Here is a 27,649-nt window from a genome sequence, read left to right as displayed (position 1 = left end):
AGGCTCTACTAGCATCAAGTAAGAAGTCTATTACAAAGAAATGGTTAAAACCAGAGCCTCCTGTATTAGAAGAATGGTATGGAATAATATTAGAAATTTTCAGAATGGAGAATACTCCTTGAGGACACAAAGGGAAAAATTTTACATTGTTTGGAACAAATGGATTAAGTTTATAAAGCCTCTCCGTGAAGATTTTGTATGACTCACAAGCTCACGAATGCTCCTTCTTACCTTGGTTATGTTGTGATTTATAATGACAAGCCCCCCCAGTTTTATGTGTTCATGAATTCTCTTTTATTGTATATAGTTTTAAAGGAAATAATTAATTTGTGGGCTAAAAGTCTTCTGCAGAGGCTACAAAATGGGTTGGAATTCTTGAAAGTGGATGCAGGAGATGAAGAGACTGTCAAAGTGGAGTGGACTCAAGGACAATACGGAATGGAGCAGTCATTCTCTCTGTAAACCAAAAAACCTGAAAAAGGCCTAAGTGGAAAATATATGTTCATGCCCATTTTATGTTTGTCCATTGCATAACCAAAACACTCAAATAAAAACATAATTACAAAAAAAAAGAAATAATATTCCACTCAACCAAACATTTTTGTAGTGAATCTGATGACCAACACTGAATTTCACAGTATTTACTACAGCAAGTTTTCATTTAGCAACTGTTTATTTCCTAGGGCAACAATGTTTAAAGCAGCATTTTACAGGATTTATTCTTGCTTCGTATTTGCTCCTGAAACTTGACATCTTTTAGCCTGCACAAGTGCATCAGTATCAGGCATCATGTCCTGAGCAGCAGCCAACTTCAGCATGTCAGTTAAGTGCTTATGTGTGAGCTTTGTTCGCAGTTTTGTTTTATTAATGTTCATCCGGATCTGTAGGTGGCATTTTGTCTATTGGAGTTTCACCTGCTTTTCTGCTGGCCCTGACACGCTCATCAGCAAGACGTCTTTGTCAACAAAGAAAAAAGTGGACATCCAGTGTAGGATTTTCCAAGACAAATGGACCACTTCCTATTCGTTCACTGAGGTGAATGACAAACCCATGTGCTTGGTGTGTATGCAAGCAAGGAATTTAATCTTCGGCGCCAGTATGAGACTCGGCATGGCGAAAAGTACAACACCTTGAAAGGAGAACTGAGAAGACAGAAGATAAATGAATTGTGGGCGGGTTTGAGGAAACGGCAATCTGTTTTCACCCGGAGCCGTGAGGTCAGCGAGGCTGCAGTGAAAACCAGCTACCTAATTGTATGTGTGACCCCTCTGCACACAGTAGAGTCATTCCGTGTGGTTTCACCAGATGGTGGTTGCTGCACCATTTTCAAATTAGTCCTAAATTTGTATGCCATTAGATAGTCACAAAAGTACTTTCTATGCAAAATTGTAAGCCTGTAGCTCAAATAGTTTCTGAGTTGTGGGGGTCTGAATTTTTCAGAATTTGGGCTATAAAAAGCCTCGCCAGCGTTTTTGCATCTTTAAGTGATTATTTCTCAGCCTCTAGACATACCAGAGAGCTGTGAGTTGGTAAACAAGGCCTCTGCATGTAGCTAGTGCCCCACAAACATGTCCAGGTGTTTTCCTACATTCTGCAGGCCATGGGGGCTTGCTAAAAATGCTAAAAATTAAGAGATACCTACTCACGAGTGGGGTTTGGGACCTTAAAAGTACTAGAAATACTGCACAGAAGTGTTCTAACACCCCTGGGTTCCATTCCCTGAAAAGCAAAAAACGATTTTGACATTATCCATGCCATTTTGAGTAAGAATATCTCAGTAACTACAAATATAGCCCTGCTGCTTTTTTGTACAGTGATAGAAGACAGATGGAACTGTCTTGTAGAAAAATTTGGGGTCTCTGGTACCTGTCCCACACTGAGATTTTTGCCACCAAAAATAGCCAATTAAAAATCTCGTCCAACTTTGGGAGCTCATATTTTCCAAACTGAAGTCCCTAGAAAGCTCCAGTTTGCTAAGTTATCACACAAGTTTGTGTAGAATGGAACCCATGGGTGTTAGAACACTTCTGTGCAGTATTTCTAGTACTTTTAAGGTCCCAAACCCCACTCGTGAGTAGGTATCTCTTAATTTTTTAGCATTTTTAGCAAGCCCCCACGGGCTGCAGAGTGTAGGGAAACACCTGAGGATGTTTGTGGGGCACTGGCTACATGCAGAGGCCTTGTTTACCAACTCACAGCTCTCTGGCAAAAAATGCTGGCAAGGCTTTTTATAGCCCAAATTCGGAAAAATTCAGACCCCCACCACTCAGAAACTATTTGAGCTACAGGCCTACAATTTTGCATAGAAAGTGCTTTTGTGACTATCTAATGGCATGTAAATTTAGGACTAATTTGAAGATGGTGCAGCAACACCCCCAAGGAATATCTGGTCATTTCACCTGGAATGACCCAGTATAGATTACAAGTAATATTCTCATCCTGTGTGCGGAGGGGTCACACATAGAGCGGACCGGTTCCTGAGATAAAAATAAAAGGTATTAACATAATAATAAACAAAGTCTAAAGTCTAAAGTCCTCAATTACAGATTGTAGACTTTAGACCTAATGAAAGTAAATTTATAAAATAGCTAAAACACAACATATGCATTATGTATATGTAAGAAAAATAAGATGGAAGAAGTATATATGCCTTGAGTAAAAAGCCTATGTCTTTATGGCTGTGGTCTGTGATAGAGAGAAGAGGGCGTTTGTGTCTCATGTGTACTTCTCCACAAACACTTCACTTTCCTGGTCCTGATCAACCTGATACCAGAGTACTCTGTACATGGGTCGCCCGCTTAACCTGTTGAGCTATGCGGGCACCCCTAAGCAAACTTTGTTCTTGATCAGGGTTCTTTAATACACTGTGCAGTGTCTGTAGTGCGTCATGACAAGGAGAGCTCAGACCAAGAAGAACAGGTTTTTTTGTAGTTCTTCCTACTTTTTTTGTCAGCCTTTACAATGCAAATTTACTTTCACATTTTTCACATAAATTTTGTGTGGGGAAATGACTCCACATAACTTCAGATCACTAGACCTGTGTGTGTCTGCAAACAGGATGAAACTGTACCCATTCAATATTAATGCTTGTATTCTAAGATGGAAAACCTCACGTCTAGCATTGCTTGTGACCAAGATGTGAAAAAAGGGAATGCTCTCATGTTTCAGCAGGCTGACACACCTCTTTTATTTCAGCCACACTCTGGTATGAGTACGTAGCTTCTCATATGCTTTAGATTTGTTAAGAGGAGGAAACTGGTACTGGAGGCTCAGACCTACGTGATGCATTGCTACGAAAACTTGATCAATTATCTCAGCTGTGGGATGATCCTGACAGGACTGGGACACCTGGTGCTTCACAAGACGGCACAGACCTCCTATGGACGCCATATGGGACCTTCTCCTCCTGCTAGGATGGTACCTGCTAGATTGGGCTGGTTCCTCCAGGAGATGCCAGCTCTCCTAATCCCCCTGTTTCTAATTTTCACCGCGCACAATTCCTCCAGTATGGGGAAATACCTGCTGCTCGGAACCTTTTGCTTGCACTACTTTCAGAGGTAAAAGCAGAGACAGTCTGGTTTGTCTTGTCTGGACATGTGATGTGTATGTGAAGGAAAGTGTGAAATTGCACGTACGACAGAGTTATCAACATTTCGTCCATTGAAAGTATAAGTCAGAATGAAATTTTCAGCAGGGTGATTTTATTTAAAGATCTGAGTAACAAGTTCACTGATTTCTGATAACATAAGCTGACTTGTTTGATAAAAAACTTGCTTAGCCTGTTTGGAACACAGGGAACATCAAAAGAATATTTACACAACGGGCACACTGTGAACTCAATTAATCACTGTGGATGTAATTGCATTTATGAGAAGAATATTCTCTTCATATTGGTTTATTATATAACTGTTCTAATAATAAAATATGAAACAAACTAACAGTTTTTTTTCACTAAAATTCCTGAGTACAGCAAACATGATTGACACAAATCATCTTTAATAATAATTTCACCATTGGACCTTTTGGCTACTAGATGTAAAATATGTGTTGGACACCATGTGGAAGCAAGAGTCAAATTTTAAGATGGAGGGATTACAAAAAGAGCTTTGCAAAGGCGATTTATTGCTGCAGTAATCTGGAGGTTAAGACACTGTGCTGAATGCCAACTGTGCATGAACCAGCATTGATTTTCCCACACCCTGCATCTACTATTTCTTCACGATTATAGGACATTTGTCTATTCGCTTCTGACCAGAGGAAGGCCTTTCCCACTGGGTGTGATGGTGGCAGGAGGTTTGATCTGTTCTCTGAACGGGTTCCTGCAGGGATGCTACCTGCTGCATTGTGCCCAGTTTGACCATGAATGGTCAGCTGACTATCGCTACAAGACAGGCAAGTGCAATGTTTATTCTTTGTTCAAAAACGTTCATTCTTAAAATATGTTTCTTTAAAAAAAAATAAAAAAAAACAATATACGAGTAAAATTTTCTTCTAGGTTTACTGCTGTTTTACACTGGGATGGCCATCAACATACACAGCGACTGTATTCTGCGCAACTTGAGGAAGCCAAATGAAATAGTTTACAAGATTCCTACCGGTAAGAAACATGCATTTCACCGGAGTGATGTCTTATCCATCCTGTGCTTGTAGTGACCTGTGGCATTCCAACTCTCCTACAGGAGGTGTGTTTGAATATGTGTCTGGTGCCAACTATTTAGGAGAGATCGTGGAATGGTTTGGATACGCTGTAGCCACCTGGTCCCTTCCAACACTCTCATTTGCTTTGTTCAGCCTCTGCTTTATTGGACCAAGAGCCTATTACCATCACAGGTGCCTAAGATATTAATAAAAACGAAGGAAACGGCATAATAATACTCATATTTCAAACTGCTGCTGTTACCAAGCGGCATTTCTAAGCCATAGCTGTCATCTTCTGCTCCTCTGTTCCAGGTTTTATCAAGAGAAATTCAAAGACTACCCAAAGTTTCGAAAAGCTTTGATTCCTTTCATCTTCTGAGAAAAAAAGCACCTGCCAGTCATCCTGTTTGGGAAGACAATAATTGAAGCAACAGCAGAAGATGAGCACTGGCATCTGCACGCCTATTGTATTGTTAAACAGAAATTACACTAATTTTACTGCACAAAAATCGCTTTGATTTCTCTTCCAGTCAGACTTCATTGTACAAAACCACCAACACCCTTTTTTATGTACAGCATGTCTTAAAAAATATGAACAGAAAGCAACTGCAGCAGGAACATCTCTTTGTATTTTCAGATTAGGCATGTTGAATGTTATGGATTGCAAGTATAATGTAGGAATATATATGAAGAATAGGAATTTCTTAGAAATATTATTGACAAAATATTAAATCATGAGACCACCTTAGACATTGTCACTGATTATTCTATAAACTGAATTAATCCTTTACAAATAAAAAACAGCACTGAGTCTTCATTTTGATCACTACAAACCAGAATCCCCATAGACAAAGGATAAAATATCTATTTCCCTAATTCACATCTTGAATTATATATCTCACATCTAGTGCAAGATTTGCTGTTTCAGTAGCAACTTGTAACGCACTAAGTTTAGCCGTGAAGGAGTCCAACACACGTGGCTGCACACGAGAGTCTCCAACCAGGGCGAGAGGCAAGAACTCCGTGTATTTAGTATCTAGAAAAGTCCACTTCCTACTTGGGCTACTTTCCACCAGCCCACAGCCACAGAAGCCCAAGCTGTCCTCCATGTGTTCTTCCAGGACATCCGCAGGTAGAGTCCAGTGGTGAGCGTGAGTCAGATCGATTAAAGAGTTCCCACCGTCATGCTGCAGCGCTTTGGCCACGAACTCCAGAGATCGACAGAATACCTCGACGCCAAGAAGGTATTCTGTCTGAGAGCACCCCAATACTGATGCTGCCTCTGGTGCTTCATTCTTGCTCTAAGATGAAAACATGGCATAATGAAGACATGTAATCACGTGATCACTGTGAGGCTGTGTGAAATCAGTAAAATGAACTAGCTAAACATTAAATACTTGATCTCACCTTATGTCTAACATAAGCAGCTAAGTGGGTCTCAGTACATCCACCTCCGAGTAAGGCTGATGGCTCCCGTAGGGTGAGCCTCAACACATGTTCTGTCTTCTGGCAGACCACCTTTACACATGAACACAAAAAGAAATAGCATTAGTTAATTTATCACCTTTACCGCTTATTAGTGGATATTACAGGATGATTTCTGTAGGTAAAAGAAAAAGGTAATTGCATGTATTTTAAAAATGATATAGATGCTTTGTTAAAAGTGCTGTAGAGAAAGTTAAATCTCTCTCCTGTGAAACACCATCACGACTTTACATCCGTCCAAATGTCTTTACATTAGTGGCGTCATGATATACCAGCATTCACGATAACTGTCATATTAAGTAATAGCACACATCAGAAATAATCCAGCGCACTGAACTGTTTGGTTGATATTCATAATATGAACAACATACGGTACGATTATGGTTACAAACTCTCTCTCATTTCACCTTTCTCCACTCGTATTTTGAATGGAATTAGTTTGCCAAAAGAGACTAAACACACAATAAACACATTTAAAAATCAATCTAAGTGATAATATTTATCTTCTTTACTGTTACTGTGAATTCTTGTGACCATGACAAACGTTTAGTCAAAATCTGACATCATGGCAGCTCTTCTCTTTCCGTCTATCTTTAACCTTTTCCAACATCCACTTATCTTACCTTCAGCTCACTTAACATTGTCTCATTCCTGTGGCAGAGGAGCAGAGTGCAGATCACTGACTCCCCAAGAGGTTGTAAATGCAGCATTGTCTTGGATCCAAACTGCTTCATGCTGAGCTCCCTCACCTTTCCATAGGCCTTGGATGGGATTTTGGTGTGTAATGTCGCCACGGGTTGAGCATCTATTGTGTCAAAGTACACAAAACAAGACCTTAGCTACAGAGCAGAGTAATTAGGATGTAATGGTATATTCTGTCTGGACAGTAAACATTAAGTTTTACACTGGAGAAATTGGCTTGTTCAGTGTTTCCTTGACTGAAGCTACTGTTTACCATGTGTATACTGAATGACAGAGCTGTTTATCTTAGTGTAATACTGCATTAGATATTCAATGATACATGTAATAATCATACGGGTGTGATAGCTTGACTAGAATTAAAACTTGACATAAAACTAAAGTAAGTATTGAAAATCCCGATCTGAATTTGCAGTGATGACTCTGCAAACACGACCTGTCCTGGGTGTCCCCTGCCTTCGCCCGAGTCAGCTGGGATAGGCTCCAGCACCCCCCGCAACCCTAGTGAGGATAAAGCGGTATATAGAGGATGGATGGATGGACTCTGCAAACAGGTCCGAATCTACATTAGGACCTACCTGTCAGTTGAGTAAGTGGCTCCATGATAGTGATCCCCACTCTCTCTACCACTATGATGCCATGGCTCCTCAGGTATTGCTGTAAGACTGGGTGCACCACCTTCTGGCACACAAACAGCTTCACCTCATCGTCAACCACCTGTTTGCCAAGCTCCAGAAGCTGATCCAGGATCTGTGACTCTGTGTCCACACCTGCATGCACCTCTATCATCCCATCTCCCAGATCAGAAAGGTCCCCGGCAAGAGATGTGCTGAACAGCACCATTCGGATTGGATTTGACAGATAGTCAAACTTGGTGAGGCATAATCCATCAGGCATGTCCACTAACAAACCTGGAAACACTACAGAGGTCAGCACAGAGTAGCCCTCAACAGGGACAGTCACTATTTTGCCAAGGCTGACTGTACCTGGGCTGCTACAGGGAACAGTCAGCAGAAAAGCTTGCACAGCCAGCTTGCTGATGTGAAGTGTCTCCTGCTCTGTTAGCACACATGCTGGTTTGCTGGAGACAATACTGCGAGCTAGTGTGATCAGGTTGTGGCTGCTGCAGAAATCGAGCTTCACTTTGCATCCACAGTCTTCTCCTTGAAGGTAACCGGAGCACAGAGCCAGCAGGTGTTTGTTCACTCTGATAGACACATTCCCTCTGAGACCAGACCGCTTTGCTTGCTCAATAAGAGCCAAGCAAAAAATGGCAGCAAACAAACCACAGTCACTGAAGCGGGAGACGTGGTTGAGAATGGAGGCTTTTATCAGATTGATGAAAGGCTGAGAGGATGAAATAACTGGAAGGAGAACCGAGGAGGATGAGGTGGTTACAACGTGTCCTCCAATGTTGTTATGAACTTGTTTCAGCCTAGCTGTGGGACCGAAACAAGACTTCAGAAGCTGTCTCAGCAAATTAAGCTTGTTAGAAATGTCTGTGTTGTCCAGTGGTCGATCCGTGCAAAGAGATGGAGATTTCTTGTCGAGTCGAGACATCACTAAAACTACATTTTCTCCAAGCACTTGCAAAGCAGCTTGACTTTAGGACCCGATATCGACAAACTAAGACTGCTGAAGTTGATCAGATTTTAAATAGCAAGAATGAGACACGTTATAAACGACATTGGCGTCAATTTAGACCGAAAGTTAAACGGAATTAGATCGATAACGTTCTTTTGCTGCTTGAAAGAACCATTGGTAGCTTCCACTCAGATGATGATACTTATGGCATTGCCTGATCAAATATAATCTATTTTGGATGCAGCATTTTTCGCTAATGTTATGGAAGCTATATAAAACCATACTAATCTCATATTATAGTTAATATTGTGAGATAAACTGCATAATTAGATATAATAAGACTAACTAAAATGTAGATATTTATGCAGGCTTCGCAAAGACACAACTAGTTTCCATGGTAGCGGTAACAGAGTCGGGTCCTATTGGACAAACTGTCGCATGCTCTTGCTAGTCTTTAGTAATGTGCTGTTGTAAATACGTTTGAATAAGCTAACACTACATCCGCTTGTCTATGTAGCGGAGACTCAGACATAAGCAGTTACTTAATTGCCTTACTCGTGTTTTTGATTTATTAAATTCGGAAGGCCATCCGCTGAAAGCTCCGACTTTGCAGTTGTTGGACTACAAACGGACTGTGACGTCATCTCCGGCAGTCGTTTGCACAGCTGCCGGACAAACATTCAAAATTGTTGGCGGTATGGAATCTTTGAATACTTACTATTTGCTGTAATTACACGGCAGTATGTCCAACATATTGTTCATTATAGTTTTGTTGTGTCATTAATATTCTATTTGCTAATGACGTTTCGTCAGCCTAACTTAAAATAATCTGAACTCGATGCTATGAGCTAGTTTGGAGTTAGTCAGAATTTAGCTAGGTGTTGTAACACAAAGGATATTACAAACAGTATTTCAATTCGAACCATTGTACAGCTAAAATGCTTTAACGTTAATAAAGGTCTATGAACGAGGGTTAACTTTACGAGGGTAGAATAATATCCGTGTGCTATGTTTAATAGTGTCTCTTTGCAGTGGTGCAGCAAGACAGTTTTCAAACGTGACAAGACGACGACCATTTGAGTGGCACAGTCTGTGATTCATTTTAATTCACTCAAAAAAGAATTTTTTTGGTCTCTCACTCCTATCATTTGCAGGCAATACTGCTGTGTAAAATAGATGAGAAAATCATATACAGTATAAAATGCCTTAAAAAAATTTAATCCTCAGTTGATTGAACCCTGGTGTAACAGGTCAAGGTATACCCTCTGCCCAAACTATATCCGGGTTTAAGAGGGCCAGCCTGTTTTATACCCCAAGCATATTTTGGCTTAGACAAGTTTAAACCCTGGGATGTTAATTGGGGTAGGCTATTTAATGCATCCTTGGCCAGGTTATATCTCCCACACTCAGACACACAAAATTTTCAAGAGTACATCATTAGCTTTTTGAATTTATTTCACATGTTGATAACACAGCCTTATTCATTACAATACACTATTTTAATCACTAAATGCCCTCACAATAATGTTTAGTCCAGAGTACAACAAATTGTGTGTTGAGCAAAATGTATGATTGGCTTTTAATCAGTTTTGTCAAAAAGGAGTCAAATGTCACTGCAACACAAATACCCAAATGTAGAAAATTTATAAATTTTCATTTCACTTGCATTCTGTTTTCCGTTTTGACATCGTAGTGTCTGTAGCCACCTCGGACCACCCATTGGCTGGATTAATATTAAACAAAGGTCTTTACAGATTATTTATGATCAGATACAGTCAAAAGTAAATATGCAGGTATCTACATTAAGACAATATTTAAACCAATGTATGTTTATATTTTTTCAAACAGCAAGTGCTTAATAGTTAATGATAAAATGCATAATTGTACTCAGCATGAAAACAGCAATGATGAATACAATTTATAAAATGGAAGCAGAACAGTTGGTAGTTGCACTACCAGTATTACATGTTGTCTTTTTTATGTGTTACTAGGCTGCCATGTGTAATCCATGACTTTATTGTTTCAGGAGAAGCTGACTGACTACTGTGTTCACAGCAATGGCTCCTCTCAAATTTGTCATTAAGGTATGTGAAAACAAATTCCCAATATGCTCACTGTATTTCTTATTTTTCATATTAAAACACATTGTGTTCTAATGTTCAGTGTTAACTGCAATACTTTTCTTAAGTACTTTAGAGATTTAACAAACATGGAGAAATTTATACACAAGAGCTGAAAATAATTTAAATGTAAACATAGAGTACTGTTAGGTTTAACTTAATATTTCTATCTTATGTTTTTGCCACTGTGATGTTAAAGTTTACATTTTTTTAAGTGTATTTGCTCAGAACCTTTTTCAGTAAGCTTTATTCAGTGCTGTACCCTTGTGACATTGGAGGCACTAGTACAAAGCTTTTTGTGAGTGTGTGTGTGTGTGCTTTTGTCATGACCATATCCAACAAAGGGAGATCGTTAAATCACAATAACTTGGTGACCGAAAGTAATGGTAATGACATGCTGATCATATTTTTCAGTATCTTTTGAATATCATTATCAAATGTTGAAAAATATTTTTTGTCTTGTTCCTAAGCAAAGGAACTTTTGTGTGCTTTTCTCTGACCATGTAGCCACGCAGTTACTTTAAACTACATTTTCCCCCACATGACATGCACATGAAAAACTGAAGAATAAGATCAGTCTGCCTTTTATTAAAGCCTTTCAGCTGTCATTATGAACAACTATCTATCTTTGCGTTAATGCCAAATAGTAGAGCAGCTACAGGCACCACTTCCAGCAAATGCCATGAGCTCTTGTGGTCTGCGTTAAACCGCTGAAAAATTACTGTGAAGTTGTGGACGATATGCAGCAAAGGAATTCGGTATCTGATAGCTTTTGTAACATTTGCAGTATTAAATCTGCCGCAATAACCTGATCTTTCCTGCATGTTTTGCTTTTACCTTCTCAGCAGCAAATTATTTGTCCACTAGAGGGAAGTACAGATACATGTTTCAACTGTTGAAACATTAGGATGTTGTTCATTCTTTCCGAAAAGTTTTTTGGAGTTTCTGGTCACCTTTTATAAATCTCAGCTTACCCCCTCCCTGAGAGCCTTTTCTTAATGGATGCAACAAGACAGTGCAGAGGCAAGTCCATCTATTAAAAAGCCAAGCTGTTCATCCTGAGTCTGTTGCTCTGTCAGGAATAATGCACATCAGATGTTTTTGTTAAGTGCAGAGAAAGCTGCTGGTCTCTCTTTTGTTGATGTTTCATTTATTGAGAGCTTTGGATGAGGGCTGCAGACATTTGCGCTGATCTCTCACATCCTCCATAATGCCATGTGTGCCTAGTTGACCAGATATTGCATTCACTCCCTTTTATTTGTTTCATATGCATGCCTGCATACAGGCTAACCCACCACCCCCCTCAGCTGGTTGTGGGAGAGTAAAACCCTGGAGGTTCACGGAAGGTTCCTTCCCACTGGGCACATAATGATACTGTTGTGTTACTCTGCCTGAGAAAATGCACACAGCTTCTACAATGCTTAACCAACTAACCACAAACAAGTATGTTAGCAGGGATCAGGCCAAACAATAGCATTCAAGGCGCTACCCATGGCTTCTCTTTCGCTAAACAAACTCCACTAGCACCATGTTTTTAAATGAATGAATTAACTTCTTAGAATATCAGAGAGTAAATACTGCACAGAGACATTGCTTTCACACAGAAATGTTGCAAACTCTGTTTGCTGGCTTGCACAGCGAGCGAGGATTATCAAAGCAATTATGAGTTATGTTCTTGGATTCACCATGCCTTGCTTAGTAGGCTGTTCAGCAGAGTGTTTTATGGTCCTTTCTCCTGAAATGTTTTCAAAGCAGCTCCCTCCATGGTCTGTGGAACTGCAGGAGGTGCTGGTATGCTCCTTCTTAAATAGGCTTAGACTGTATAGTGACCTGCCACTTCTCAGACCTCCCGAAAAGGGCCTGCAGGCTAAAACACTGATCCACTGAAGCGCTTGCTGTCTGCCAGGACATTACTACTGCAGAGCCCTGCAATCTGCCTTCTATTAGCAGTATGCACTTCTGCCTTTCTAACCATTCAATGTAGTAGGCTGAGATAGAGACCAAAGCGTTTTTTAAGAATAAAACATTTGAGGTATCACAGAACAGTTTAATGTCAGAGGTTTATGTGCTGTTTAGTGTTGTTGTCACTGTGTCGATGAGCTCATAACAGACCACACATCATGCCTCTGTACAAACTCATTGCATTGTTTGATCAGGAATATTTTGACACTTTCCAACCTCATGAGAGAAACTAACTGACAAGAGTAAAAAAGCCCCCTTTCATCTCAGCACTGCCCTACATTGTCATATAGAATTCACATTTCCTAATGAGGCAAAACACTTCTCAGCTTGCTATTTCTGTCTATCTACCATTTCTCAAGGATGTGTCTGCCTGCGCTTTGTTTGCTGAGTGTTACCTGGAGATATTCCTGTCTGTTCTTGCTGTTGGAATTCCAGTCCTGGGTTGTGTCTCTTTTTATCATCAAATAAAGAGGACTCAGGTGTGCTAACATTCACTTTTATGAAGGGAGGTTTGTGCACAAAACACTTCCGTGCAGTATCTGTAAATAGCATTTGTCTCAGTAATAGTCAAGTCTCAAGTTTTAGTGCTCAGTATCTGGCATTTTGAAAAACTGGGAAAGAGAGTAGTCTTTTTTTTTTTAGGGGGAAACCCAGGTGACTCACAGCACAGACAGAGCTGGGAATGAGGCAAATAAAGCCTGAGAGCAAGGTTGTCACACCCACAGATCTAAAGAGCTCCCCTGGGTTCTTTGCAGACTTGCAGAAAGAGAGTCAGAAAGAGAGAGAGACAAAGGGAGAGTGGGAGAGATGCAAGTTTTATTGAGTGAGACCGCATCTGCTGCCCCTTTTCTCCCAATGTAAACATCTGTGGCTGGTTAGTGTTAGCCTCTGAGCTAAGTGCAGTCCGAGAAGGTCTGGTTCTTATACTGCGCGATAGCAATGGCAAAGGGCAGCGAGGTGGGGAGGCGGGTGAAACTGCTCACAGAGTTTGGGCCCCGTGCCCAACTTTGAGCAGCACAGGCAGGAGGATGGAGAGCTGGGTCTGGGAGAGAGATAAGGGAAGGTAGAGAGTGTTTTGGGAACTGAGAGTGATATAGACCAGAGCTCTGAAGACTAGAAAAAGCAAAGGAGCCATCAGTGGGTTTGAGTCAGGATTTGTTTATTTACAGACAGAAAATATAAAGGATTTTTCTCATGCTGTGGATCGTGGGCAGCTTTACACTCTGTTTCTAATGTTTTTGTCTGTTAACTTTTTTTCCCCCCAATAATATTTATCTGTTTGGCAGCACAGAGACTTAGGATATAGAAGTTGAGCTTAGCCTGCAGGAAGACTCAGTCCTATTCATTCGCTGTGTCACAGCACACAAAAGATGGCACAATAAAGGATTTGGTATTAAGTAGCGCTTCTTGACGCCTCTCGTTCAGCTTTCAGCCTCTGTTCGTAACTGAAAAAAAAAAAACTGTGCAAGGCAGAGAACAAAGCTGTGCTGGCCCACTTTAGGAAGCATGAAAAGAGTAACTTCCTCTAAAACTTGGCCCTTTATCAGATCAGTCTTTTCAACAACAGTGACAGTTGCTCAGAGTGTTGCCTTAAATGTGTCAAATCAAACTACATGCAGTAGAATAGCTCATGAATCTGTAAACTGATTTTGTCAGATGTAATAAATTCCTTAGGATTCTGGGTATAATACTGCAGAAATGGTGCTGTAGAGAAAATTATAGGGTGTATTTGCTGATACGACTGCTTTGAAGATTTTTATGGCAGTTTTTTCTCTTTCAATACTCATTGGATTTTTTGAGCTGATTTTAGATTTTGCTAAACAGAGACAAGGCTCTTGCCATTCATTACTGCATCTATAAAGTATTAAGCTGCTTGCAGAGATCTTACTTAAGGAAGGTCTGTAGCTGGGTCTTAAAGGGAATACACAAAGGTCAGAGTTCATGGCAGAGTTCAACCAAGAGCTCCACTGGTTCCTCTTTGTGCAGAGTTTGACAAATTTAGACCACATGATGTGATTGTAGTCAGAGCCATTGTGTAAAATTTCAAACTGCTGCTGTTTTGTCTCATGTTCCCCATTCAATATAAATGTCCTTCCTAAACGCGCTAGTCGCTGCACCTAAACAGCATAGCTTTGTCTCAAAGACTGACGCTTTTTGCACAAAATTCGTCGCTCCTCCAATTTGGCACCTTTGCAGGACAAATTAATTGGTTTCTCATTAGGATGATTGCATTAGTTTGCATTCCTGACAAAATCCCCCATTTCTGAGAAGCCGACAGAATCACATGCTGTTTGTGTAAGGGGCAGACCACTGTTTATCATTAACGTCCAGTTCCCAGTCGAGTCTTGTCTGCTGTCCTAATGTGATAAAAGGACGTTAGTCTAAAGCTTGCGAGATGTCTGGCTTTTAGCCCAAAACACAGACTCAATCAGAAGCACAGAAACCATGTTAGGAGATTCACAATGCTGCGACTCACCGTAAGCATCGCACGCCAAACCCTGTACAGCTCTCTTCATTTTAAGATTTCTATCAAATTAACATTGCATCGCTCTTTAGAGTTTGCATTAGCTTGCCTAACTTAGAGCCATGTAACCCAGAGGATTCATCTTGTGGTTCGTGTTGAAATTTATGTGCACGAGGTGGACAGGATATGATAATGAACACTTGACTCCAATACCGCACCATCTTTGACATCTCCTCATCTATGACATTATAAGTTAAGGATTTATGACAGGGCCGTATTTCCTGATCATCTTCTAACTTATGCATACTGCTAGAATTTCTGTAACTATCCATAAAGCCATTCTTAGGTCTCAAAAGTCTGAAACTAAAGTCAGCATACCAAAAATCTATTCTGCATGTGTCAAGTCCACTAGTTGTGCTCTGTGTTTTGATTGACAAGGTCTGACCCTCTGCTGCTATGCTTTACCACACACGGGTAATTGTGGGAGGCCACCAGTCATTGGTGGACTGCTGTGAGACAAAGGTCAGAGGATGAAGAGAATGCTGATCTGTAGGGACGAGCTGACAGGCAATACCGCATGCATTTTATACATGAGGAACTGGCACATCACATGGGCCTCTCTTCTGGTCCATGGCATTCTTGTCTTTGTGAGAACATGGTTTTGTATAACAATGTTTTTTTTTTCTTTTAGCAATGGTTCTATTCAGGGGTATCGTATCTTGACATTTGAACTTTTTGCACTCTGTCTTGTTTGCATTAGTCTTGGTTACACTTGTGCAGATGCAAATTTTACTACAGATTGATATGCTGTAGGACTGGACATTTTCTGCAGAAGAAAAGCCCAAGACATGGCTGACACTTTTAGAAACATTCAATGATCGGTCATATGGGGGCGCCCTCTCCTCTGTTTGAGATGCAAGTAGTAATAAGGAGGCAGCTTCATTTTATTTATTATATAAAAAAAGACAACGAGACAGGAAAATGCTCTCATGGGGGAAGAATAATGCAAAATATTTGACAGCATGACTGTTTAGAGCCAGAATGCAGCCTTTTAGTGTCATTTGACGAAAGGTTCACTGCCCACCTTTGGTTTTATCACAGTGAATAAAACTTTTCAGTCTCCTTCTTTGGTGAAGGAGCAAACCAAAGTCCTTTTTAAACAAGAGGAGGAGAAAACTGGACTATGTTTGGAGTTGGGCAGTGTAGACTTGGGACTTAAATAGGGGGAGCCTTCCCATACACATCCTGTTAATTCTTTCTTTCGCGTCATCCTGAGAACCTGAGCCATAGAATCATCCGTCAAGTCTGGATTGTACGGTTTATTCATACTGTCTGCAATTTTTTTATTTTTTTTTGCCCAGGGGATGAATCTGGCCCAAAACAAGTATTCCCTGTTACTAAATTAAACCACTCTTTTCCAGTTCTACAATGTGAGCCTAAAATCTGTGTCAGGTTTTTCCTTTTTGTCACTCTCTGCTGCTTATGCTGCCCCAATTCAGCTCAATGCATTTTGCTGCAGTATCACTCTGGGTTTTAGGGTAGTACTTGTTGGATCTCTGTGTCGTGTTGTGGGTGGTCTCAGTCCATCCATTACTTCCTTGTCCAGTGAGAGGCGAAGTTCACACGAGACCTACATCTATTTGCTCTCTGCAGCGGACAGCTTTTGCACTCATGTGTAAACCATAATCAGGCCAGCCTGAGAAAGATGTAACAGCAACTTAACCAGCAGGCCTCCATGTCCCTTGTAGCTTATTGTCATTGACACAAGGACGTAGTGCTTCAGGAATCCACTCTGCAGCCTTTCCCCTAGCTCACTAAAGTACTTTAAAGGGTAAAGATGTTAGATCTGCGGAGTTTTATTACCACTCTGATGCAAAGTAGGATAGTCCCCATTTATGTGGTACATCTTTTAGACTTTTTTTTTCGCTGTTGCCTATTGTAACCTGGGGCTGTGACTGTATTGCAAAGCTTATAGAATAGGGAACTACTTTTTATGCTGAGAGAGGGGAAATATGAGGAGACGGACAGGACCAAACTTTTTCGTAAAGAGATTGGTAGAGAGATGGCTAGACAGAGAAACAGGAGGGAGGGGACCGCTGTGAGAGGCCTGGGGTGATGTTTGAGGACACAGGGGGTCGTTGGGTTTGTCTCGCTGTCAATCACCCGCACTCTGATTTCCTTTGTTGCCTGTGAGCTCAATGCCCCGCGCAACCTGTGGCTGTCTTTCCTCTTTGTGCTACAGTGTGGGAACTTTGCTGTGCTGGTGGATCTCCACGTTCTGCCCTTGGGCGGCCAAGAGGACACCAGCTGGTTTACTACGGACCACATCGAGGTACAGACACAGGGAGTAGGGCGTGACTGTGAATACGTGTGTGAGTGAATATGTGGCTTCTGTTCTTCTGGGGGCCTTTTCAAAAGACAGCAGCAGCGTAGAATCTAAAATGACTTTAAGCCTTCTCTCTTTCCATTGTTGAAAAACTGTTCCCATCTCTTTGCCAACCACTTGAGTTACCACACTCGCCTTTCACCTGAGACTTGTACTGTCCTGTTGTTGGCCATTAATCTTTCCTTGTGAAGTCGAATCAAAACTCGTGTTCTCGTAACTGCTCAGCAAAGTATTGCTGTACTGAAATATTAACACTCTGTTTACAGGAGGTTACAAGCCTGGTTCGAGATGCTGTGGACCACAGAGTTAAGCAGTACACAGAGTTTCTCCACAATAGAAGACAGCCTAAACAGAAGAAGGAGCTGCCACCTGTTTCAACCTTTTTTGTGAAAGGTGACACACAGTCTTGTGATCCTTGTTAAACTGCTCTTAATTCAAATACTTAAATATTCATCATGGAAAAATGTATGTGATCAATTTTTGCACATACTACTGCGTTGTGTTTACTTGGAACATTAGCTTAAACTGTTACATAGTAACTACAACAAGTTATATTTATTCTGTTTTGATTTCACTGCTGCTCATTCCTGTGTAATGAAGTCATCTTTGTGTTTGATTTCTTTTTCTTAGGTGTGTCTATCATTAACCTTTGAATAAGTCAAATGGTTTTCTTTGGCTGTGAACTCATAGCCATTATTGAGATGTTATTGATATATTGCTGTGTGCATGTGGGTGAACCATTGAAATATGTGGGTGGAGTTGGAGTTACAAAACAGTGAAAAAAGTATTTCATGGCTACCTTTTTAAGGGAGAGTGTGGGTGGAAAGACAACAGAACTAGTTGGGACATGGTGGCTCCCTACGCCCAGGGTGTGACCTGTGGAAGTTATATTGTGTAGTACAGTTTAACTTGGCACGTCTCTGATGCATTTGGACATAGAAGATGTGAGTTTATTAAAATGGCTAATGCCTGTTGCCTTTCTGCTTTATGTGGCATTGGCACACCTGTGTTTATCTATACTTATAGTTAGGTGGTTAACATCAAAAGCAGCTGCTGTGGCACTTACAACCATATACACAGAGAGAAAAATCAATAATTGTACACTAATATAAGTGAGCCAGTTCAATTCATCTCTGTTTATCGAATGTATGTTCCCCCAGCCACACACACACACGCATGCCTTTGAAGCACTGTAAACCTAGCATCAGAGGAACCTCCAGCTGCGTGCTGTAAGACAGACAGGTTTGTCACAGGTAGCAGTTAAGGGCAGTTAAACCGGGCTCACTCAGCAGGGCAGGCCTTACTGTGAGAGTGGGATTACAGGGCAGTCGGCCCCATAAAGTTTCTCCTGCGGCTGCAGCTCTGCCTCTCACGCTACTCCCCCATGCACACACACATTGAGTCTTAACATCCACTCATTGTTTTCATGTTCTGATGTAGCAACTTTTGTAATTTTTGTGATCAACGTATAACAAGTGGATGCATGTTGCATGCATGTTTATAAGCATCTACACAGGTGCTCATATACCAGTTCCAGTGAAAATCAGAAGAGCGACAGTATGTTTGAGAGATATATCCTCCCCCTGGGCTAGGTGTGAACAGGCTGACAGTGTAACGTTACTGAAAAGCCTGACTCATATTCCCCATGACAGACTGAGGAGAGACGGACATCTCTAATGATGGAGTTCACAGACTGAGGCTACACACACACGCACACACACTTATGTGCACAAATTCACTCCTCTGTGTGAACAAGGGGACTATCAGTATTTCAACAGCGAAATATGCATGTAAAAATGATTAAGCTCATTGCAGCTTTGCCAAAAAGAATGTAACCAGTGGAACATGACTCCATACCATATCAGAGAATTTTCCCCTTGCAGAACATGAAAAGGTATAGCGCCTCAAACAAGCCAGCATAGTTCATGTGCTCTAGTCCTATTAAAGGTCTTAAGTGAGTGTAATGACATTCTTGGTTTTTTCATTGTCCCGCGTGAGAGAGGCGGCAGAGCAGTAAAGGTGGAGACTGTGACTGTGAGAAGTGAGCAGGCGGGTAGGAGCCATAAAAGGGGAGGACAGACTATAGGCTTAGTGAGGGAAGCCCAGCAAACCTCAGGGTGGGTATTAAGTATTGGGGTCGTCTATTCTGCAAGCAGGTCAAACGCTAACCTGCTAATCCTCACAGGACTCTCAGACCGATGATAGCAGGGAGTGGAAGCTGGTTTTCTGTTTCAGCAGAAGACTTATTTGCATTTGTATGTGTCTTTGTGCAGCATTTTGCTCTTTGACAGCAGAGTTAAGCTGGATATCCTGGATTGAGACATGTGTATGTGCTGGAACATGTACACATGCTTGTTGTTGCATATAGAGAAAGGTGTCAGGTGGAGAAGTACTGATGTCTAGTCCAAGAATAGGCAGATGGACTGTGGTGCTATGTGTGGGATGGTGTGGGAGGGGGATTGTGGGCCTTGTGTGAGGCGGCGTTTGAGTTGGTGCCAGTGTGAAATCACAAGTGCTTCCGCCAACAGACAGCCGAAAGAACAGCGTAACAGCCTCAGCTGTTGGCACTTCAAATGAGCCATCAACAGCTTTTAGCATTCCGAGGCTCTTCAGTGCAAGTGTTTGTATCCGAGTTATCTATATGGGTTATTGCATTTATGTATATATGCTGTGTTGGCGCATGTGTGTGTGCAGCGCTCAGTGATCTTGTCACAGAGCGGCTTATCCCATTTTTTCTGCCAACATAAATCTAAGCCATTTCTTAAAATCTCAGCTGCAGAAGCCAATTTCCAACTGTCAGCCCCCACCCTCCTCTCAATTTTTACCCAGGCTACTTGAGACTTCATGATTAGCTCATAGTGATGTGATTTATTTATGTTTTTAGAGAGATGAACAGAAGGAACTTTTCCCACCAAACATTTTGGCTCTGGACATGCAGAATGGACATGGTAGACTTTAGAAGTCCAGGGAAGGGGAGCTTGGGAGCGGCCTCATGCATTCTCACTGGTAGACTGTGTTAAACACACCCACATTTCTCAGAGCAATTACAGACTGAAAATGAGTGGATAATAGGTTCTCTGTGCATTTAGGAATACATTTTTGTTATTCAAGATGATATTTGAGTAAGGAAGCTGGTGGTTAGCTTCTACGACAAATAGAGTGTCACAGTTATCTTCATGAAGATTGTTTTCCGCAGAGTGCTGCTCATGTCAGACATCTTGGACAATACAACTTGCTGTACAAACTTTCTATGAAATTGTCATTTATTGCCAATATCTTTCTTCTTCTTTTTTATTAGATTAGATCTAGTTTCCTTCTACTTCTGATTGTGCATTACCCTGTTCTAGTATTGTTTTATCCCAATGGAATATTGATTTTGTAGTGTATATATTTGTGTGTATGAGTTGAGTGTAAACTGAGATCTCCCATTTTACACGGATTTAGTTAACACGGCATTTCAAATTGCCAAAGTACATTACCAGATGTCAGGCATTTACTATTAGTATTGATATAGCCACATTTATCTCTCCGTGTGAGGCAAAGCTCAGGTATAATTTAGCCGAGCATTTGAGACTTTTCCTACCACTCAGAGAGTTAGAGGAGCTCTGACAAACTGGTACCTAGAGTCTGTTTGAGCCCATGGCAGAGCTGGTTCCTTCTTCCTCTCCTTGCACAGGTGCCAGGACTTAGGGGGAGGGAACACCTGCCAGCTTGTTTCCCCATGGCCACGGCAGGCTGGAGAGGCATTTTCCCAGGCTCCCCAGATGAATGGTCACTAATAGCCGTGGGAGAGGGCTTTGCGAGTGCTGCACAGTGTACCACTGACTCCTCTTGGCAGGCCTATGAAGGGGGCTTAAGGCAGCCTGGCCACGGCCATTGCGAGAAAAGCACAAGTGTTGCTGGATAGCTTTACTCTTGGAGAATGTGTTTACGAATGACCATCTCCCTCTCAATGAAGAATGCGGAGGATGTGCAGGGACTACAAGGGAGGTGGTTAATTTTTGCTCTGCCCTGCCATAAATTTAGCTTTGTTTGGCTTCTTTGACCATGAGCCTGCAGCTCTAAGCTAGAACAGTTTATCTAACTTAAAAACACCTTTTGGTCAAAATGTGAGATTTTCTGTGCACAAATATATAACCCCTGCATGGATGTTTTGGTGCTTTTCTTTTTTAAAAAGAATCAATAGATGCCAACCTTTCACTCTCCTACTAAGACCGTACACAACGCTTCTCTCAACATACAAGTATGTCAAAAGTTATTTTATGGGGACCGCTTGTATTCACTCACCTTGTTCTTCTCAGTGCTACCTCAGCTATTACTATTTATATTCGTGGCTGTTATGTGGGGACTGGTCTGTAAATAGAGAGGCATGCCAGTGGCAGAGTTACCTGCTCTGCTCTGTGTTACTGGGCGTGAGGCAGGCTGGGATTAAGGCGAGATGGAAACGGAGACCTGTGACAGGAACAAAGGAATTCCAAGGCCCAGGCTGGAAATGGATCCTGATCAGAGTAGCCGCTCCAGCCAGCTTGCCCCTCTCCCCGCTTGCCCTCCTTCCCCTGGCCCCTGCTGGGCAACCCCCTTCCTCCTGGTGCTTTGTGGTGTTGCTGTGGCTCTTTAAATCCTTCCTGTAAGCCCCTGGCCTTACTCAGCAGCAACGCATAGGACAGTCTGACTCCACTGCTAACCCTGCTCGCTATTATTGCACATATGCACACACACTCTTATGTTGATTTTCTGCTCTGTGCATTTGAAGGCATGTCTCCTCTCCTCTCCTCTCCTCTCCTCTCCTCTCCTCTCTTCTCCTCTCCTCTCCTCTCGCTTCATGTCTGCATTTCTTTCCTCTCGTCATGTTGTCTCTTTATGTTTTCTCACTTTCTCTCCTTCTCCTTCTCCGCAGGGTCAGCTGCAGTCTCTTAGGACACAACCACAATCCCCGCCATAGCTGTCACACCACACTCTTTTCCCATATAATTAGGGCCTAAGCCTGAGCCTGAGCACGGATCACATTCATGTGACTGTTCCTTTTTACCGCAATCTGGTCTGGGAGACGGCACACACTCACTTGAACTCATGCTCAGTGTTCAGCCTGACCAGAATGCCTTGTTTCAGGAATTACTGAAACATTTCAGAGGATGCCATTGTTTTTCTGCTCTTTGCTTCACTTTAAAAGAAATAGGCTTGTGTCACGTGCTATCATGACGCTTTTCTTGTGGACAGGTGTTATGATAGTGCAGTGTGCCAAATTTACTATGTGTTGTCAGGAAAGGTCCGCCTAAGATAGCCTTAACAAATAGAGTTTACTACTATACACTGATGCTTTACCCGAATTTTGTTCCCATGAAGTCAAGATTTTGCATGTTCTTACCATTTTCGAAAAATTAAAGTGAAATGAAGAACTTCAGTCAGTTGTATACCTTGGTAGAATGACTGTGTGTGATATGCTATATCCATTTTGATTTCTAAATTCATGCTAGCAGATTTACAGAGGACCCAGTAAGCAGAGACAGCTCCCAATAATACCTTGGTCTGGGTTTTAAAGGGCTAGCACAGTGCATAACTCAAGCCCCAAAAGTGCAACACTAAACCAAAAGATCTTAATGCAGAATAAGCAGATTGTATCCTCTTCACTCTCAATGCTCTTCAACATAAACAGTGGCTGCACTTTAGGAGATTTGTGGCCTCTCGGGTTAATTACGATATAATGATGATTTAGTATGACATTTTGTATTGTGACTGCATTGCTCTCATCAGATTATGTTTCTGAAAAATCTATTTTTTTTCCCTTGATAATTGTTCTGTGCTCCAAAATGCTCCCCACCACTTTAGTCACATGCTGCATTATGGGTTGGCCTGAGCTACCATGCTGCGGCGTATTTTGTAACTGCGATGAAGGGGTCACCCAAATGTTAAATTGAACACTCATGTGCAAATATTGTTTCAGGTGGACGTTGTGCAGGATGATAAGGCACACTGCTCTGCTACGGCCGTAGTTACAATTGCACACAGAGAGTGATGTCCTTCCAGGAAAGCCCCCACTTACATATGGGCAACTTCCTCATGCTCTCTCATCCTTCACCACTCCACCCCACTCTCTCGCTCTAAGCCCCAACTCTCCACCCACACTTGAGGACAGAGGGAGGGGGTCCACATCAAAGCAGAGATGTCGAAAGAGCAGGATTCTCAGGCACTGGTGTCTGACTGTCCTGCTGATTCAACTCCTGTTCATAAAAGGGTTGCGTGGGAATTAGAGTTCTCCTGACATTCAGTCAGCACATTTACATGCACACTAGAAACGTGGCTAATGAGAGAAATCAGGTTACAGGAGGAAACCGTACTATGCCTTTGCATGCACTACAATAATCAGATTGCTGCCTTTGTGTGCAGCTGGTGTGTCATTAGATTTCTGGCTTCTTTTTTTTTTTTTACATTTTTAAAGCAGTCTAAGCATAATTTAAATAAAATAATGATATTTAATGTGATATATAATACTAATAGCCTGAAGAGTCATTTTCTGTGGGAATATTCGGAATGACTGACTGAAAAATCAGTCTTGTTTTTCTTGTTGTGCCCATGAGGTATTAAAATAATCAGGATGCATCGCTTCAAGTTATCATCTTTCCTTCCGTCTTTGGGCACTGTTGCCATGATGATACTTTCTTTCCGTGCCAGATGCATTACACACACCTGTTTCTATAAACAATCCCATTACAAACTCAGCTAGACATGTACAAGAAATGTGTTTCCCCCTGCAGAAATTTAGCTGTGAAAGAGATTTCTTGTAATAACTCACTCTGGTTCTGGAAACCTGGCTTTTCTTATTTCTATTATATTAATGATATTGGGTTACTCCAAAAAGCATAGAGTAACCAGGTAACTTAAGAGTCCATTAAAGTGCTGAAAGAATACAAACACTTAAGTTTATCTCTTCTCAAACCCATTGACCCCTCTGTGATCAGGCTAATGCTTGGCTTGGACCTGTGAGGGAAAATCCTCCATATCAGACAAATTCTTATGGATTTGAGTCAGAACAGCATGGGCTGCCAGGAATGCAGATGGTGAGAAGAAGTAGGCTATGTTTTCTATAGCTGTTTTAATGATCTCCTCAGGATATGACTGAAGTTAATGAAGTCTGTTCCTTGGGGGCTTACCTTTGACCCCGGTCTGAATTCCTCTCACCCCTGTCTGTTCCATTTTACAGTCCCAGTCACTCTGGATGCCTTTTGGTTTGTTGACTTTTCTTTCCTCTCATTGTTTTCCCAGGAAGCGGTGAAAGCTGCTCTGTGTGTGTGTGTGTGTTTCGAAAGTACAGTATTGTAGCCGTGGCACCAGCCCTGAAGTCTGAGTCTTTTTTTCTGCCGTTGTTCTGTGGTATATTACAAGATGGCAGAAGTCTCTCCAAACAAGCGGTTACAGTATTATCTACCACATTTCTGAAAACATGGCGTGCTGGCTTGTTTACTGTTTGATTTGACCTGTCATAATATTGCTGTGCACTGGATTTCAAAACAATTAAGCAAGACCATCTTCTTTTTAAGGAAGTACAAATGAAACCCTTTAAAGTCTCTGTTCTGCAGATTTGGGTATTGCACCACTGCGGGCCACAGTTGCCACAAAAAGGGGCCACTCATTCCCAGAGGAGGCACCAGCAAACTGTTTGTGAGAGAGAAACATGAATGTAAGCTTAACACGAGAGAAGCTGGGCAGAGGGCCAAGAGCAACTCTGCGCTGTGCAGGACGTTATAAAGTTGAAGCAACAGCTGATGTCTCGGGCCATGGCGTTGCACTGGTTCCCAACTCTGTGTCCAGACATCCCTGTCAAATTTGTCCTGGGAATTGGCAAGCTCAACCCACCAAGGGAAAGCAGTGAGAACAGTTGCAGAGCTAGACATGAGGCTAAAGAATCTAAATCAGAGCCTCTAAAAACATAAAGAGCCATGAGTGCAATGAAAGACACTTGCTTCCTAGTCCCTCGTGAACCCAGAATGGAGAGAAAAAACAAAACAGAGATACAGATCTGCATTCCTTTTTGACTGGATATCTAGAACGGGTGATAGATGACCACTGCTTCCCTATTTATGGAGTAACAGAATATCAGAGTTTTTTTCCCCAATAAAGGAATGCTGCTATTAACTACAAACATGCTCAACATACCCATACGGTGTGTTAATGCAATTTCCCTTTGTGAGCAATGGCAATCTATTTAAAGACTGTTGACTTATCCATTATTATTATTATTACATACTTTATGTACTCCAAGCTCTAAAGTTACAGACTCTCAAGGATGTGAACACTAAAGACAATTCACTAAGGGATGTATTCCGACTTCACATGCACTCCTAAATCTAACATTCGTGTCCTGATTAAATGAGAGTACAGTACAGTCAGTAAGCAAGGCAGCGACACACTTTTGTTGTTTAGGTTTTGTACTCCACCACGTTGCATGTAAAAGGAAACAGTGACTATGAGGTTCAAATACAAACACTCAGCTTTGAATTTAAAGTGTTCACATCTGTGTAGCAGTATCTGTAATCTGTGTACCACTTTATACACAATGGCCTCCATTTTTATGAGGCCACGCAAATCTCACTGGCTGCTCAAATGTTTCCTAAGAAGTTGTGTTTTATTGTTAACTCACACACACAACTAGTCCTGCAGCAAGTCACTATTTTTAAACTTGAAGCCAAACAAACATTTTTTAAACATTTTTTTGTTGTTGTGGAGTGTTTGTGAGTGGTCTCGCCTAACCACCTGACCTCAATCCAATGTGTGTTTAACTTGCTGGAGATCAGACTTAAGCCCCAAAAGCGCCCCCCCCCCCCCCCCCCCACACCCCCCCCACACCCCCCCAACAACCAAAAACTGAAGATGGCTGCATTACAGGCCTGGAAGTACACCACTAGGGAAGCTACAAAGCTGATTTCAGTGGCTTCAGGCATCATTAACTGCAAAAGATTTGCTACCAAAATGCTAAACGTTTGAGTTGAGATCTTTCTCTGCTTTTCATTATGGATAAAAAGGTCTACAATTACAGCACTGTGAATTAAACATTTGTATTAACCCTCATATAAAGCTGAAAGTTGGCAGTTTAAACTCAACATTTCCTTGCAAATCCGGTGTGATTGGGCACTTAGCCAGTACCACCAAAATGTGTCATCGTCATTGTACGTGTAGACTGTAGTATATTTACAGAGTTACAGGGTTATCTGAGCCCTTAAGGTTGATAAAACGGTTTGTAAAATGATTCCTAGAAATCCCTATTCATCATCCATCAAACACTGATGTGGCCCCTCCATTGCATGGCCTTCTTGCTGTAAGGCAGAGGATTTTAAACTTAAGCTGCAAATCCTGGAGCCTCACTGATTTTCTGCTCTTTCAAATAGATGTGTTGGTCGCCGAGACATTATTTAGCACCTGACTAAGAAGGCTAGTATAAAAAGTTTGGCCTGAGGAGCAATCACTGATCTAAGAAAAGCTGGTAAGATGAGCTTCTTTCATCACCCCAAAGTAACATCTAAATCTCACCTTAAATATGACTTTTGTATTGTGTACTTTTAGAAAGCAAATAATGGACTGTAATCCATAAAATATAAATCAAAACAACTGACAAGTTGCGTAAGTATACCACAAGTGCCCCTGTCAGTTACTTTCAAGGTTGTGCAAATGCATATATAAAGTGAGAAAACACTCCCAAGGATCTTTGACAATGGATATGTGTTTGTTACTATGGTACTAAGCAATTATAATCAATATTTTTCAGAAGTTAATAGCGTGAAACTGTTACCTGGTGATGGACTATAACACTTGTCAGACTGATTTGATTTATTCTTTCGTTAACCACGCCCGACGGGTACTTCGGCAGAGTTATTGCATTCGGTGCGGTATCTGACTGGGTGGGTATGTATGTATGTATGTATGTGGCTATGTCCGGTCCGATATCTCTGCAACCGCTGAAGTCAGGATAATCAAACTTGGCACTGAAGATCAGTCTAAGGTCCCCTGCTCAGTTGTGGAGTTACAGGTCAGCAGATCAAGTAGGGAGGGAGATACGTACGATGATCTAAATTGATACATATTGCATCAGTTGTATGGGGAGGACAGGGTTTTCGCCAGCAGAGGGCGTGGTTCTGCCCTCTACTGATGGCTCATCTAGTTATTCATTTGTTCCTTTATCTATGCTTGTGCTGTTTTGCTGTTAAGAATTTTGTTCTCTAAAGTGGTGATGATGGTTCTTAATGCTACTACAAGACAGCTGAGAAAAAGAAAGAGGTGGTGGTGCCATTAATCACTGTCCAGTAGACTTGAACATACACC

General features: G+C 41.5%; 3 protein-coding genes across 4 annotated transcripts in view; 2 read left to right on the top strand and 1 right to left on the bottom strand.

The window, feature by feature from the left end:
• The first annotated feature begins 2,351 nt into the window (after positions 1-2,351).
• On the top strand, positions 2,352-5,076 carry srd5a2b (steroid-5-alpha-reductase, alpha polypeptide 2b). Its single transcript, XM_022191294.2, has 5 exons — positions 2,352-3,557; positions 4,229-4,392; positions 4,496-4,597; positions 4,680-4,830; positions 4,951-5,076. Exons 1-5 carry the CDS (start codon positions 3,283-3,285, stop codon positions 5,015-5,017), a joined length of 759 nt encoding a protein of 252 aa, XP_022046986.2. The 5' UTR covers positions 2,352-3,282; the 3' UTR covers positions 5,018-5,076.
• On the bottom strand, positions 3,680-8,598 carry mkks (MKKS centrosomal shuttling protein). 2 transcript variants are annotated; one of them, XM_022191293.2, is made up of 4 exons: positions 7,401-8,598; positions 6,747-6,928; positions 6,046-6,156; positions 3,680-5,939 (listed from the first exon to the last, which is right to left on the bottom strand). In XM_022191293.2, the coding sequence occupies exons 1-4, from the start codon at positions 8,380-8,382 to the stop codon at positions 5,511-5,513; spliced, it is 1,704 nt and encodes a 567-aa protein (XP_022046985.2). In that variant the 5' UTR covers positions 8,383-8,598; the 3' UTR covers positions 3,680-5,510. The 2 variants fall into 2 exon arrangements, with proteins under 2 accessions (XP_022046985.2, XP_051816171.1); XM_051960211.1 differs by lacking the exons at positions 3,680-5,939; positions 6,046-6,156 and adding an exon at positions 7,259-7,323 and having other exon boundaries at positions 6,819-6,928.
• Positions 8,599-8,844: 246 nt separating this feature from the next.
• The window catches only part of slx4ip (SLX4 interacting protein), a 31,570-nt gene continuing 12,765 nt past the window's right edge, over positions 8,845-27,649 (top strand). The window contains exons 1-4 of the mRNA XM_022191231.2: positions 8,845-9,101; positions 10,433-10,490; positions 17,195-17,284; positions 17,605-17,731. Of these exons, the coding sequence (XP_022046923.1) occupies positions 10,464-10,490; positions 17,195-17,284; positions 17,605-17,731 (244 nt within the window). The 5' untranslated portion in view covers positions 8,845-9,101; positions 10,433-10,463. The remainder of the gene's footprint in view (positions 9,102-10,432; positions 10,491-17,194; positions 17,285-17,604; positions 17,732-27,649) is intronic.

Source organism: Acanthochromis polyacanthus, chromosome 15 (genome assembly GCF_021347895.1).
Source record: "Acanthochromis polyacanthus isolate Apoly-LR-REF ecotype Palm Island chromosome 15, KAUST_Apoly_ChrSc, whole genome shotgun sequence".
In the NCBI taxonomy this organism is placed as follows: domain Eukaryota; kingdom Metazoa; phylum Chordata; class Actinopteri; family Pomacentridae; genus Acanthochromis; species Acanthochromis polyacanthus.
This window is presented reverse-complemented; position numbering and strand designations above follow the sequence as displayed.

Excerpts from the sequence above, each read along its gene's own strand:
- mkks (XM_022191293.2), bottom strand. The coding sequence starts at position 8,382 with ATGTCTCGACTCGACAAGAAATCTCCATCTCTTTGCACGGATCGACCA. Across the intron at positions 6,929-7,400 it reads GCCACTTACTCAACTGACAG|ATGCTCAACCCGTGGCGACA; the intron begins GTAGGTCCTAAT and ends TTGACACAATAG. Across the intron at positions 6,157-6,746 it reads CAATGTTAAGTGAGCTGAAG|GTGGTCTGCCAGAAGACAGA; the intron begins GTAAGATAAGTG and ends TCATGTGTAAAG.
- srd5a2b (XM_022191294.2), top strand. The coding sequence starts at position 3,283 with ATGCATTGCTACGAAAACTTGATCAATTATCTCAGCTGTGGGATGATC. Across the intron at positions 4,598-4,679 it reads AGTTTACAAGATTCCTACCG|GAGGTGTGTTTGAATATGTG; the intron begins GTAAGAAACATG and ends ACTCTCCTACAG. Across the intron at positions 4,831-4,950 it reads AGAGCCTATTACCATCACAG|GTTTTATCAAGAGAAATTCA; the intron begins GTGCCTAAGATA and ends CCTCTGTTCCAG.